This window comes from Nicotiana attenuata, unplaced genomic scaffold, assembly GCF_001879085.1.
Source record: "Nicotiana attenuata strain UT unplaced genomic scaffold, NIATTr2, whole genome shotgun sequence".
Taxonomy (NCBI): domain Eukaryota; kingdom Viridiplantae; phylum Streptophyta; class Magnoliopsida; order Solanales; family Solanaceae; genus Nicotiana; species Nicotiana attenuata.
In genome coordinates this window covers 206,885-222,881 of record NW_017670403.1, presented here as the reverse complement: position 1 = coordinate 222,881, position 15,997 = coordinate 206,885, and the positions used below count along the sequence as shown (strand labels likewise).

General features: G+C 41.1%; 1 protein-coding gene across 1 annotated transcript; it reads left to right on the top strand.

Moving 5' to 3' along the window:
* Positions 1-9,828: 9,828 nt before the first annotated feature.
* On the top strand, positions 9,829-12,755 carry LOC109238923 (subtilisin-like protease SBT1.7). The gene has a single exon (XM_019405420.1). The coding sequence runs from the start codon at positions 10,204-10,206 to the stop codon at positions 12,526-12,528; it is 2,325 nt and encodes a 774-aa protein (XP_019260965.1). The 5' UTR covers positions 9,829-10,203; the 3' UTR covers positions 12,529-12,755.
* The last annotated feature ends 3,242 nt before the right edge of the window (positions 12,756-15,997 follow it).

Sequence of the window (15,997 nt, the reverse complement as noted above, 5' to 3'; positions counted from 1 at the left end):
AATGCAAGCGGCCAGGTACATTCTCCTCCATAGAGACCTGTATAAGAGGACTTACGGCGGCCCTCTAGCAAATAAGGATGTATTGTGGGTCGGGCCCAGCCCGGGACCGCCCCGGGACCGCGAGACCACGGGCCAAACAGGTCGGTTCAAACGGTCCGGTCCCAAACGGTCCTAAAAGCCACTGTGGGCCGGTCCTCCAGGTTGAGACCGCGAGCCCGGGACCGGCTGGCGGGCCTGGGCCGATTCAACCGGGCCAAACGGGCCCAACGGCTATTTTTTTAAAAAAAAAATTTAAAATTGGCCAACGGTGGGAAGTTTAAAAACTAGTCGTTGGCCTACCAATTTAGCTGTTTGGCTTTTTAAAAAATAGCCATTTGGCCCCCAAACATTATTTTAACCCTAAACTTTTTATTATTACACTTTTTCCCTATTCTCAACTATAAATACCCCCTCATTCTTTCATTTTTACTCACAAAATCATCAATCTCTCTCTAATTTTCTTCTATAATTGCTTACTTTATTATTGCAATTTGTGAAAAATTGTGAAGTTGGTTAATTGAAGTATTCAAGTCTTCAACGATATACAATTTTCTAGAAGTTTTTCGTCAATTCGGTAAACTCGTTCCAACTCTTAAGTTTTAATATTATAGTTTTGTTTGTTTTAGTTTGTATAATTATAATTAATATGGCCTTTTCTTTGAAAAAAATATTTGGTGGTAAGGGAAAATCTAAAATTGGTGAATCTAGTCGCCAAGCTACTACTCCTCCCCCGGCTCCTCGACCCAGACCTATTACCCGTCCTCCTCCACATGTTATTCTTGATAGTGATAACCCTTATTTTCAATTTACCGATAGTCAATTTTGCCATGATGTTGCACCAGGTCAATAATTAGATGATGAATATATGAATGCTCTTTATCCTAATGAAACTATCGATGAAAATGATGAGGAAAATGATGATTTAGATGAAACGCAACCGGATTTAGATGATACACCTACTAGTCTTGTTGTTAACCCAACTGATAATAATCCAAATGATGCCCCGCCTGACCCTCCTGTAGTAACCCCTACTTTTAATAGACAACCTTCTAAACGGCCCGAAACATCTCTTGTTTGGCACTTTTTTACTCAACTAAGAGAACAAAATAAGGCTAAGTGTAAAACTTGTGGGTCTTTGATGGCTCATAAATATACCGGAGATCGTAGCGGTGCGGGTAGTTTGACTAGACACATAAAGAAACACCCTAGAGATAAAGCTAGATATCTTCAAATGAAAGTTGCGCAAGAGGGGAGAAGTGTAGGTACTGAGGTTAACCCTAGTACCGGGTCAAATCTAGTTCAACCGGGAATTAACACTACCGGTGGCATTTTATATTACGATCCAAATAAAGATCGTGAAGAATTGGCAAAAATGGTTACTGTTATGTGCTTACCCTATAGTTTTCCTTCTAACCCTCACTTTGTGCATTATATTAGAAGAATTTATAATCCTACTTATAAAGGATGGCCTCGCGCAACCCTAAAGAGCGATATTTATAAATATAAACATGAATATGAACAATATTTGCACTATTTATTTACTCATATAGATTGTCGCATTGCTATTACTACTGATATTGGTAGAAGTGGTAATGACTGTGATTATCTTACTGTAACCACTCATTGGATTGATGAGGAATGGAAAATGCAAAAGCGCATTATTGCTTATAGAATAATTAATTCACGTCACACAGGTAAGTTTATTGCTAACACAGTTGCAGATATTTGTAGATATTTTTGCATTAGAGATAAAATAATGTCTGTTTCTATGGATAATGCTTCTAGTAACACTAATGCTATAGGCTTGCTTACAACTACACTAAATCCTGCATTTAGTAATATGTTCCATGTTAGATGTATTTGTCATATTTACCATTTAATCATCGGTGATGGTATGAAAATTTTAAATGTGGAAATTGAAAAGGTTAAAATGGCTCTTAATTGGCTTTTTTATTCAAACCGTAGAAGTAGGCTTAGAGAATATTTTAAAAAATGTGATGAATTTGGCCTTAGAGAGAGAAAGGTTCCTAAAGCTTGTCCGACTAGATGGAATTACATGTACGAAAGTTTAGTTGTGCTCATTCCATTGGGGGGGAGGAAGACTAAGAAAGATATTGCCATTTTTTATTAATGTCGTAATAATAAAAATTATAAGGCATTCCCTTGAATATTTCTTTGTAATTTTTTTTGTGTTTAAATTTGAATTAGAAGATTTAATCACAATTATATAATATAATTTACAAGAAATTATATAAGGCAATATATATATAAGCCAATATATATATATATATATATATATATATATATATATATATATATAAGCTATATATATATAAGGCAATATATATACATACTATACATACTATATATATACATGATATATATACAATATATATGTATATATATATATATACATATACATATAAGCAATTTATATATATATATATATATAATTTACAAGAAAATGCCTTAGATAAAAAAATTTCAAAAAAAAAAATAGCCCGGAACACTTAGGCCCTTTTAGGCCCGTGGGCCCGCCCCCATTTAGCCCGGGGACCATGTGGGCTTAGGCCCACAGTGGGCCGGTTCCACCCACCAGGACCGTTAAGCCCGGGACCGTTTGGCCCGGGACCGCCAGAGCCCAGCCCGCCAAAGCCCGGGACCATTAGGCTCAGCCCATTTAGGCCCGGGCCCGGCCCAGAATACAGCCTTACTAGCAAAATGCTTAGGCCCATACCAGAACCAACGCGTCCTCGAAGAAGTCCATGAAGGCCATTGTGGTGTTCACTCCGGCAATCGAGCACTCGTCGGATGCCTCATACGGGCGGGATACTATTGGCTCACATGAAAAAAGATGCCTCAGACTTCGTGAGAAAATGCGAACAATGCCAAAAGTACGCCCCAATGATTCACCAAGTAGGCGAGCACCGCCACTCGGTCACCTCCCCATGGCCATTCATCAAATGGGGAATGGACATTGTGGGCCCCCTCCCAGCAAGGCGAGGTAATGTACGATTTCTTTTAGTTTTAACTGACTATTTTTCTAAGTGGGTGTAAGCAAGAGCGTTCACCCAAATACGAGAGCAACAAGTAATCACCTTTATATGGAGGAACATCATCTGTCAATTTGCCTACCTAAGGAGATCAGTTGTGACAACGGACCCAGTTCACAGGAAAGAAAATTGCCGAATCCTTCGAAAAATGGCATATCAACAGGATACTGTCAACCCTATATCACCTAGTGGGCAATGGACAAGCAGAATCCTCCAACAACTCCATACTAAACATTATGAAGAAAAAGCTCAAAGACGCCAAGGGACCGTGGCCAGAAATTCTGCCTGAATTATTATGGGCGTACCGAACAACTCTGAAGACGAGCACAAGAGAGACGCCATACTCTTTGGTCTATGGGACCGAGGCAGTAATATCGGTTGAAGTCGAATAACCTAGCCTAAGTTACTCCCACAAAAGCGGTACGAGTAACGATGAAAGTAAAAGGCAAGAACTTGATGAAATCGATGAACGAAGGGATATGGTGTACATGATATTGGTCACCCAAAAACAACAAGAAGAACGCTATTACAACAAGAAAGCAAATGTCCGGCCGCTTAAAGTAGGGGACTATGTTCTTAAAGCCAAAACTCAAGCGAGCAAAGACCCACGGGAAGGCAAACTGGGAACAAATTAGGACAGTCCATACAAAATCAAGGGACAATGGAAGGAAACAATTAACAAACAATTGGAACATTATCCACCTGAAGCACTTCAACTTCTAAGATACAGTATCCCCCAAGTCTTACTCTTTTTCCCTCACTTGAGTTTTGTCCCATTCAGTTTTCTCAAGGAGGTTTTTAATGAGGCGGCGAAGCGAACACTTCGAGTCAAAGTACACGAGGGAGGGACAATTCACTTTTTCATTGTTTTCGTGGACAATTCACTTTTTCATTGTTTGACTCCTCGGTACCCTCCAAGTCAAACAATGAAGGGACTAGATAGATTGGGACTGGGACTGGAATGCCAGCCAATGCCAAAATTTGTAACTTTTTTCAATCGTGTAATTAGAGCAACAATGCCAAAGTAATAAGAAACATTTGTTTATCAGAAACACCTATCGGCCCTCGGCCGCGATAAAAGGTTAAGTTCGGACCAGTGCGAACTACACCTATCATCCCTCGGCCGCGATAAGAGGTTAAGTTTGACCCAGTTCGAACAACACCCATCGGCCCTCGACCACGATAAAAGGTTAAGTCCGACCTAGTTCGAACAATACCCATCGGCCCTCAGCCACGATAAAAGGTTAAGTTCGATCCAATTCGAACAACACCTATCGACCCTTGGCCGCGATAAAAGGTTAAGTTCGATCCAGTTCGAACAACACCCATCGGCCTTCGGCCGCAATAAAAGGTTAAGTTCAACCCAGTTTAAAAAATACCTATCGGCCCTCGGCCGCGATAAAAGGTTAAGTTCGAACAACACCTATCGGCCTTCAGTCGCAGCTTAGAAAAAGTCATGTTCGACCCAATTCGAATAGCACTTATCGGCCCTCAGCCACAATAAAAGGTTAAGTTCGAACAGCACCTATCGGCCTTCGGCCACGACATAGAAAAGGTCATGTTCGACCAAATTCGAAGAACACCAATCGGCCCTCGGCCACGATTTAATAAAAGGTCAAGTTAAAAAGGAAGAAAATTCGACCAAGTCCGAATAACACCCATCGACCCTCGACCACATTTCGACAAGCTTCGACATACACAAGAATAACAACAAAAGTACGACGGAACAAAACATGAAAAGTGCAGAAACAAACCACATCAGATAAGAAAGGCACAGATGAAAGCAAAACAAACTCTGATATTTATAAACAAAAGTTCCTTACAAAAGTCTCTTGAAGATGACAACAAAACTACACAAAAAAATAGAAAGTGCAAAACTACTACTGGACACCGCCATCACGACATGCGGCACCCTCGTCGGCCTGATCTCCTTGCCTGGAGGGTATATGGAATCATACTGGGCCTCGTCTTCATGATGATCTATAGAATCCTCATTATCCCCACATTCTTCACCAGGACGAGGCGTAGTCGGGTCATAGCCACAAGCAATCCGAGCCTCATGAGCCTTGACCCGAGCATCTTCAAAGTTCGCAGCAGGAATAGAACCCCCCATGTGCAACTCACACAGCACGTCTAGTCAGGCCTCAACATGAATCCACCCTTCATATAACTCGCAAGGTATGTTGGGTAAGCCAGAAACCGTAGATGAAGAAGGTCGCGCAAGAAATTGGGCCTTCTCAACCTCCAAAGTGGCAACCCGATCATAGAGGTCAGAGGTCTCTTTCTCCATCTCCCCAATCCTTTCGTCAAGCCGCTCTTCTTTAAGCTTTGCCGTCGACAAATCATTTTCTCATTTAGAGCGAAGAGTTCAATTCCCACTTCAAGAGACTCCGCCCTCCTTTGAGCCTCCGACCAACCGGACTCAGCTTTCTCTAGCTCCTCCATCTTCTCGGCGACCTCGCCATTAAGAGTTTCCGCCCTGAATTTACACTCCTCAAGTTGGCCCAGTAACGAGACCACATGGGCTTGGAAACTACACTGGGCTTTTACCCCCTGCTAAGCTCAAGCTCTTCCTCCTTGCTTCTCAACGTCCCTTCCATGACGTTGCACTTCCCTACTACCCGCACCAGCTCCTCGTCCCTTTCCTTCAAGTCCTCCTTTAGCTGGCGCACATCGCCACCTTTGCGGAGCCGACACCGGAGCTCCCGATACTTCTCAAGACATTTGAAGTACTTGTCCTTTAACTTTACATAGATGTCTTTACGTCTTTGCTCCCTACGAGCACTTTAAATCTCCAGAACGACCGTCTGCAAAATGAACGAAGTGCGAAAGAGATAGAAACATAAGGAGGAGAACAGATAACAAATGTACTTACCTGAAGGGCGAGACCCACAATGTTATTTGACAGGTTGCTGTCACTTATAGTCTTAAGGGTCGTACCCTCAATTTTAGAACAAAGAGGGTCGAGGGAGGGGACTATTCCCTTGGTATTCACAAGAAGGTTACGATCTGAAAGTACAAGAGGGGGGGGGGGGTGAATTGCTTATTAAAAAAACTTTTATAAGTAGTTGACTAGTTTACCAATTAGTCGACTTGAAATAAGAACAGGATAATAGTAAATGCAGAAATAAGATGCAGTAAATAAAGACACCAGAATTTTTATACTGGTTCAGATTCAATGTGAATCCTAGTCCAGCCCCCTTGGGTTGCAAGGGCGTTCTCTTTCAGTGATTGATATTTCTTGAGTACAGAATAAATGGTGTAGCTTTACATCAACAACTTAGTCTCTATGTCTCTTTTCTTTTCTTGATAAAATGCCTCACTAGTGTTTATCTCTTTTTCTTCTCTCACTAATTACACAGCAGATCTACAGGAACTACAATGCTTGTTTGGAGTAGAACAAAAAGAGGGAAGATGGTTCGTTCAAAGTATGTCCTTTTCACGTCCGGAACATCTGTATATATACTTTCCATGAGGCCTTCAAGAATCTTGAGAGATTGCAAACCCAAGGGAGTTGATCCTTGAAAGGAATCATAAATTGATTCTGTCCAAGAATAAAGTCAAGTTCCCGTTGGTCTTCCTTGATTTATGGTCTTGATGAGCTTCGAGCTTTCCATCGGCTGGGCATATCTCTATGTTACTTGAGTCATATCCGCTGAATCCCTTGATTTTTGGCTTCATTGATTTTCAGTGATCGCATTTCCCTTTGATTTGGGGCCTTCCAGTAATAGCTTCCATCAATCTCTTATTTGCCGGATCTCCGGTGCTTCTTCCTTTTGCGTTGTTGATCATTGATTCTTTTCCTTGATCTATGCCTGACTGGTATTGCTTCTTGAGTCCCTTTAATATATTCCTTGAGACCCTACACCAAATGTAATATATTATTTTTTATCATTGAAACTTATAATTAACACGATCCATCGGGATCGCAATAGTCCTTGAATCCCCTTCCAATCTCACTTTGAGTTGAGTAAGCCCCTCATCGATTATCCTCAACTCGTTTATATCCATGTCGGAGTCAGAGCCAACATCCTCCTCAGCAATTGCCTTCCTTCTATCATCAGTCGAAGAAGGCACGTCCACCGCGACCCCAGAAGATGAGGCCTCCTCGTGCCTCGAAAGGGCAGGGCCGTCAGTATGTACCACGCCCACAACCGTGTCCCTCACAGGACGCATGATCGTTTCCTCCAAGTGAGGGGCCACGGGACTTGCCTCGGGGCTCTCTCCAATATGTAATGTGACCGTTTATCGAAGGACAAATCCACAACCTCCCACATCAACGGCCGCCGGCCTCTCTCCCCCCGTACCCACAGCTCTCCTCTTACGAGGCATTACACTACCGTCATCAGGAGAGACGTCGTCCTTATCAACTAACGAGAGGAGTTGAGGAGCAGGATTTGCAGATGGAACGAAGACGGGCTCCCGAACTACGACAACTGAGGTTGAGACCTATACGGACAAAGTAGTTGTAACATGAGCCGAAGCCGACGATGCAGCGACTGCCTTTCGGGAAGAGGGAACTGGTGCCCGGCTCCTCTGAGAACCCCTGTCTGAGAAGAAGACAACATTAAGTCAGCAAAACGAATCCGTACACAATAGGAAATGGAGCGGCCACAATAAGAGAAAGGAAATTACCAGTCGAAGGGAGAGTGGGCTTGAATTTCTTGAAAAAACTTGGCCAATCACGGATCCCTACAATGTGAGATAGGAGCCGCTCGACCCAGTCAGAAATATGAGTTTCCAAAAGAGGAGGCGAGGTCTTGGCTGCAAAAGAAGTAGGCGGGAAGTCATAATGACGCATGACATCATCTTAGCCTATGGATAACATAACTCCATCAAATTACCTGGAAAATTTGAAGCATTTGAAATGTGCGGCTCACAGGGGACCACGTCGCCTGCTCGCCATAATAACCACGACCCGTGTAGTCCGCTTGATTAGTTCGACCACCAACAATATGATCCGCACATCGAACCTGCCCGCAAAGTCGGCCACAATCAGCGGAGTGACTAACTGTATGGGTCAAAATCTATCTCTAGAATATAATTCAAAATGGCATTTAGTAAAACATTCCCAGGCTGCCACGTGTCAAAGTGATCTAATCAACAACGAAGGTCGTGGTCGAAGAGTCGTCAGTAATCGAGGCCGAGGTCGAATACTCTTGACAGAGTTATAACGGCTAGTTTCAAGATAGGATATGAAAGAGAATATTCTAGTGGATATTCTCTACTCTTGTACTATTAGGGTTTCTTGGAACATATTCCCTATAAATAGAAAGAGACACAATGATAGGGGATATGAGATATTCATTTTTGTAAAATATTCTTTGATTTTAAAGAGAGAATCTGATCTTATTGCAAGCCTACAAAACTAACTTTTTCACTAAGATTCTTGCCCATGTTTCTCCATTGGTTCCGTGAAAACTCGGATATTCAAAGGCTTGTCCATCATTCATCATTGTCAGAAAAGAACATCCATTGATTTCATCCTTTCTTGGATGACTCATTCGTTATATTTACATAATTGTCATTTAGTGTTATTCACCACTATCTATTGCTACATTACCCGTGTTTGGGTTCTTAAATATTAATTATTGTACACCGTTATAGCTTTTGGAATAGATCTGCATGCTATCTATCACAGTGCCGAGAATTTCATCTTTAAGATATTATTATTAACCAAGATTAATCCTCATTTGCATAAAATTAATTAGTTTAATCAAGATTTATATTTTCGGTCAAACAAGAACCGAATTTATAATTTTGTACCATATCTAAGGAATCAAATACGTAAGTTTAGCTAAAGAAATACTTAGTTGGATGTCCGACAGGCACTACTGCAGTCTAATTAGAATTGTCATACTCTTATGCTCTCTCGATTTCATTTTACACGGTATTCTTTCTTAGTACGAGAGGAAAAAACTTTTCTATATTTAAAATCTTTAATTTTAAGTAGGCGTTTGGACATATAAAATTATAATTTAAAAAAAAAAAGTAGTATTTGGAGTTAAGTTGAAAAATAGTATTCGGAATTTAAAATTATGTTTGGACATGCATTCACTTTAAAAATAATTGTAGTTTTGTAAGTGCGGAAAAAAGTTTTTCTGAAATTTTAAAAAAGTTGTCAAAACCATTTTTTGGTTTATAAAAACTCATTTCTAAATTTTTTTTAAAAACTTACAAAATTTTATGGACAAACACATTTAAAAAAAATTAAAATATTATAGAGGGAGATTTAAGTACTCCCTCCGTTTCAAATTAAATGAGATAGTTTGATTCGGCACGGAGTTTAAGGAAAAAAAGAAAGACTTTTGAAATTTGTGGTCTTAAAAGCTTAAGGGGTAAAGCTTTGTGGGGCCATAACTTTTGTGTGGTTATAAAGCTTCTCATTAAGGGTAAAATGGGTAAAATGAGGAGTTTAAAGTTAAATTATTTTCAAATTTAAAAATATGTTATTTATTTTGGAATAGACTAAAAAGGAAAGTACCTCATTTAATATGAAACAGAGGGAGTATTAACTTTGTAAATACCCAAAAAGAAAAGAAATTGTCGGATGGCAACTTGGGGGATTTTCGAATTCTGTTTTTTTCTGGCTTTCTTCTGCAATGAGAAAAAGGTAAAGTGGAAGGTAAAAAGAGATTAGCACTTGAGTATTCCTCACTGCTAAAGAGTAAATAAAGATAAAGAAGTGGATAAAAGCCGGAAGACACGTGATCGAAGGAGAATACGCAATACTACTCCACTATTTTGTGCTCTCTTCTCTTCTCTGCTCTTGATTAGGAGTAAAAAAATCTTATTTGTGTGAATGTCATCAATTGATCCTTCTTTTCTCTTCTCCTTCTTTAATCATTACTAACTTATCAGTTGTTCTGCTAGGCTGGATCTTTGTATTCTTTTTGTTTGAAACCAATCATTCAATAAGAAGCAAACAAGAACCCTATTCCCCCCACCACCAGCTAGCCCCACTTCACTACTCTAGCTCACACGCTCTTAGCTTGCCTTTTCATGTTTTCACACTCCATATAAACTGTGCACTCTGTTACCTCTTTTTCCTATATATATTAACTGCACTTTCTCAGTTCTTGTTCATACATTCCCTTTCTTGCACTAGGGAATGAGTGAAAAACCACAAAAAAAACTCAAAATGTCTAGATACCCAGTGATATTTGTTGTTGCTGCACTTCTGTCCCTATGCCACATGTCAGTGGCAATGGAGAAGAAGAAAACATACATCATTCACATGTCTAAATCCCAAATGCCAGCAACTTTTAACGACGACCATACTCACTGGTACGACTCGTCCCTAAGATCAGTCTCTGACTCAGCTGAGATGCTCTACGTTTACAACAACGTTGTCCATGGTTTTTCAGCACGGCTCACGCCTCAAGAAGCTGAATCCTTAGAAACCCAACCAGGGATTCTCTCTGTTTTACCCGAGTTAAAATACCAACTCCACACTACTCGTACACCTACTTTTCTGGGTCTTGACAAAAGCGCTGATTTCTTCCCTGAATCCGATGCTATGAGTGACGTCATCATCGGAGTACTTGACACTGGAGTTTGGCCGGAAAGCAAGAGCTTTGACGATAGTGGCCTTGGGCCTGTTCCGGCTTCGTGGAGAGGTCAGTGTGAGTCGGGGACAAATTTCAGTTCTGCCAATTGTAACAGAAAGCTTATTGGAGCGAGGTACTTTTCCAGAGGTTATGAGACTACACTTGGTCCAATTGATGAGTCCAAAGAGTCCAAATCGCCAAGGGACGATGACGGACACGGAACACACACTTCTACCACAGCAGGTGGTTCAGTTGTTCAGGGCGCTAGCCTTTTTGGCTATGCTCCTGGAACTGCTCGTGGAATGGCTACTCGTGCAAGAGTTGCAGTGTACAAAGTTTGCTGGGTTGGGGGATGTTTTAGTTCCGATATATTAGCAGCTATGGACAAAGCTATTGATGATAACGTGAATGTACTTTCGTTATCACTTGGTGGAGGCATATCTGATTATTACAGAGACAGCGTAGCAATTGGAGCTTTTGCTGCTATGGAGAAGGGTATTTTGGTCTCTTGCTCAGCTGGAAATGCTGGGCCGAGCCCTTACAGTTTGTCTAACGTAGCACCATGGATCACTACCGTTGGGGCCGGAACATTGGACCGTGATTTTCCGGCATATGTAAGCCTTGGTAATGGTAAAAATTTCTCAGGCGTTTCACTTTACAAGGGTAATTCATTACCTAACAAAATGCTTCCGTTTGTGTATGCTGGTAATGCTAGCAATATGACCAATGGAAATCTGTGTATGACGGGTACTTTAATTCCTGAGAAAGTTAAAGGCAAAATTGTGCTGTGTGACAGAGGGATTAACGCTAGAGTCCAAAAGGGCTCTGTGGTAAAAGCAGCTGGTGGGGCTGGCATGGTTTTGACTAACACCGCCGCGAATGGGGAGGAGCTAGTGGCTGACGCTCACTTACTTCCGGCAACCGCGGTGGGTCAAAAGACAGGGGATGTAATCAGGGATTATTTAACATCGGATTCTAATCCAACAGCCACCATTCTTTTTGAAGGAACAAAGGTGGGAATCGAACCGTCACCGGTTGTTGCGGCGTTTAGTTCAAGAGGCCCGAATTCGATCACCCCAGAAATACTTAAACCGGATATCATCGCGCCTGGTGTTAACATTCTAGCTGGTTGGACGGGGGCTGTCGGTCCAACCGGGTTAGAAGAGGACGATAGACGGGTCGGGTTCAACATTATCTCGGGTACCTCCATGTCGTGTCCACACGTGAGTGGCTTAGCGGCTTTGCTGAAAGGGGCCCACCCAGAATGGAGCCCTGCCGCCATTCGTTCGGCGCTCATGACCACCGCTTACACCGCCTACAAGAACGGCAGAGCAATACAAGACGTCTCCACCGGAAAACCATCGACGCCGTTTGATCATGGCGCCGGACACGTGGATCCCGTTTCAGCATTGAACCCAGGACTGATCTACGACATAACCGCCGACGATTATCTCAATTTCCTGTGTGCATTGAATTACACTCCATCACAAATCAGCAGCTTAGCAAGAAGAAACTTCACGTGCAATGAGAGTAAAAAATTCAGCGTCACAGATTTGAATTACCCTTCATTTGCTGTCTCATTTCCAGCAGAATCCGCAGCTCGAACCGGAAGTGTCCCTTCAAGCTCAATCAAGTACAGCCGGACGCTGACTAATGTTGGACCGGCTGGAACATACAAAGTTACTGTTACATCACCAAGTAGTTCAGTGAGGATTATGGTTGAGCCTGAGACATTGAGTTTCAGTCAGATGAATGAGAAGAAATTGTATACAGTGACTTTTACGGCTCCTTCAATGTCTTCCTCAACTACAAGTATATTTGGTAGAATTGAGTGGTCAGATGAGAAGCATGTGGTGGGCAGTCCAGTGGCAATTTCTTGGACATGAATTAATGGTATAGCTGCTGTTTATTTTACTGTAAGTTTCTTTTTTTTTTCGATTTTAAGTTTCATTCCAGCTCAAAAGTGGAAGCTGGGTTTCAAGTGTATCTATGGATAACATGAAGAAGTATATGTCTTCTACAATTTCTTGCTCACTGTACAGTGTTTGTTTCATACCAAGTGTTGTAAGCAATTCTAATTGTTGAAGAATTAATGGGGATTTTTGTTGGGTTTTGGATGTGTTTAATTAATATATTAAATACTTAAAAGAGGGTGAATGGGAAATGGAGGGAAATAAAATTTTTGAGTGAAATTTTAAGTTTCCCCTTGGCAAATGGGCATTGTCCCATATTGGAAGAGGAAGAGGTTTTTATGGGTATATAAGCAATTGCTCTTCTTCTAGCTCTTAAAGAGTTGAGAAGAAGGCAAGCCTCGTGCCGTCGTCGTCGTCGTCGCTCGCTCGGCTCGGCTTCGGCTTCGGCTTCGGCTTCTGCTTCTGGTTTGCCACAGAACTTGTGGGGGGAAGCCATTCTTACGGCTAGCCGAATACTAAATCGAGTACCCCATAGCAGAACACAATCCATTCCATATGAAAAATGGAAAGGAAGGAAGCCCAACTTGAATTATTTTAAAGTGTGGGATTGTGTTTTCATAGGATATGCGACTAATAGTAAAGCATATCGATTTCTGGTTCATAAATCAGAAAATCCCGACATTCATAATAATATGGTTATAGAATCAGATAATGCTGAGTTCTTTGAAAATATATATATCCGTATAAAAAGGAATGTGAGTCGATTTGTGAAGGATCTAAACGACCCCGGGAAGAAACAAAAGAAAGTACACTTAACCAAGAGGATCCAAGACGTAGTAAACGTCAAAGAACATCTACTTCATTTGGACCAGATTTTGTGACTTTCTTATTGGAAAATGAGCCTCAAACATTTAAAGAAGCTATGTCTTCTTCGGAATCATTGTTATGGAAAGAGGCGGTCAATAGTGAAATAGAATCCATACTGAACAACCATACATGGGAATTGGTTGATCTTCCTCCTGGAAATAAACCGTTGGGTTCTAAATGGATCTTTAAGAGGAAAATGAAAGATGATGGCACTATTGACAAGTATAAGGCAAGACTTGTGGTCAAAGGGTATAGACAACGAGAAGGTCTTGACTATTTTGATACATACTCTCCAGTTACAAGAATTACATCCATACGAACGTTAGTAGCGTTAGCTGCAGTTTATGGTCTTGAAATTCATCAAATGGATGTTAAGACGACCTTCTTAAATGGAGAGTTGGAGGAAGAAATTTACATGGAACAACCTGAAGGGTTTGTGGTTCCAGGTAAAGAAAAGAAGGTCTGTAGACTTGTTAAGTCCCTTTACGGATTAAAACAAGCACCCAAACAATGGCATGCTAAATTTGACCAAACAATGTTGTCAAATGGATTTAAGATAAATGAATGTGATAAATGTGTGTACATTAAAAATGTTCCAAATCACATAGTCATTGTTTGCTTATATGTGGATGATATGCTCATAATGAGTAATGACATTGCCAACATAAATGCTACTAAGCGTATGCTAACTAGCAAGTTTGATATGAAAGACTTGGGAGTTGCTGATTTAATTCTGGGAATTAAGATCCATAAGACTTCTCAAGGTCTAGCATTGTCACAATCTCATTATATTAAGACAGTACTTGAAAAATTCAAGCACTTGGGCTTTAAAGTTGCAAAGACTCCAATTGATGTGAATCTTGCATTAGCAAAGAACAAAGGCCAGAGCATATCACAATTGGATTATGCTCGTGTGTTGGGTTGCTTAATGTACATCATGAATTGTACACGACCAGATATAGCTTGTGCTATAAGTAAATTGAGTCGATATACGAGCAATCCAGGCCAATCTCATTGGATGGCCATGAAACGAGTTTTGGGGTATTTAGTACATACCCAGGACTTTGCTTTGCACTACAATAAATATCCTGCGGTCATTGAGGGATACTGTGATGCAAATTGGATCACCGGATCAACTGATTCCAAGTCCACAAGTGGATATGTATTCACTATTGGTGGAGGAGCGGTATCTTGGAAGTCATCCAAACAAACTTGTATTGCCCGCTCTACAATGGAGGCTGAGTTCATAGCCTTGGATAAAGCCGGTGAAGAAGCTGAATGGCTCCGGAATTTCTTGGAAGATATTCCATTTTGGCCCAAACCGTTGGCACCAATATGCATACATTGTGATAGTCAAGCGGCAATTGGAAGGGCTGGGAGCGTTATGTATAACGGTAAGTCTCGCCATATACGACGAAGACATAAAACCGTTAGACAATTACTCTCTAGAGGAATTATCACGATTGACTATGTAAAGTCAAGTGATAATGTGTCGGATCCACTTACAAAAGGCCTAACTAGAGAGGTAGTTGAGAAGTCATCAAGGGGAATGGGACTGTGGCCGAGAACAAGTCATAGTGGCGGTAACTCTACCTAGAAGACTGGAGATCCCAAGATCTAGGTTCAAGGAGATCAAACAAAGTCATTTATGACGGTTCAACATTGTCAACTAAACTTTTGGTCCATTCTCGTGATGAGACAATGTTCAGTACCAAGGATAAAGCATTAAGGCTTTTTAATGATTTCTAAATTTGATACGGGGTATATCAAATAGTGTATCTACGGGATGACACGTTTAGGAATCACCTATGTAAGTGTGAAGTGTTAGCCGCTTCAAGGAGAACATTGTAAGGCCAGTTCTCTACGCACTTATGAAACCAGGCGGTGTTCATGGCTGAAACGAACACAACAATGAGAACCAAAGACGGTTAAGGGTTGGTTGTGTGACTTGTGGTTGTCTAGGTATACACTAAAGTTCGACGGTTCAAAGATATCAAATCTACCGATTGATCGAGTATATCCGACATAAGTTCACTACGGAAAGTTCAAAGGGAAACCTACTTATCCAGATGCAATTAATCCTTACTTGCGAATCACACAGTTTTTCATGCATACTTCCGTGATATAGCCATTCCCCATTCATGTGGGGGATTGTTGGGTTTTGGATGTGTTTAATTAATATATTAAATACTTAAAAGAGGGTGAATGGGAAATGGAGGGAAATAAAATTTTTGAGTGAAATTTTAAGTTCCCCCCCTTGGCAAATGGGCATTGTCCCATATTGGAAGAGGAAGAGGTTTTTTATGGGTATATAAGCAATTGCTCTTCTTCTAGCTCTTAAAGAGTTGAGAAGAAGGCAAGCCTCGCGCCGTCGTCGTCGTCGCTCGCTCGGCTCGGCTTCGGCTTCGGCTACGGCTACGGCTTCGGCTTCGGCTTCGGCTTCGGATTCGGATTCGGATTCGGATTTGGATTTGGTCAAATGATCGATTGATTGATTAACTTTTTGGACCAAATTTATTTGTTAATAGTAAAATATTAACAGAAATGTTATTAAATATTTATTTTAATAACAAAA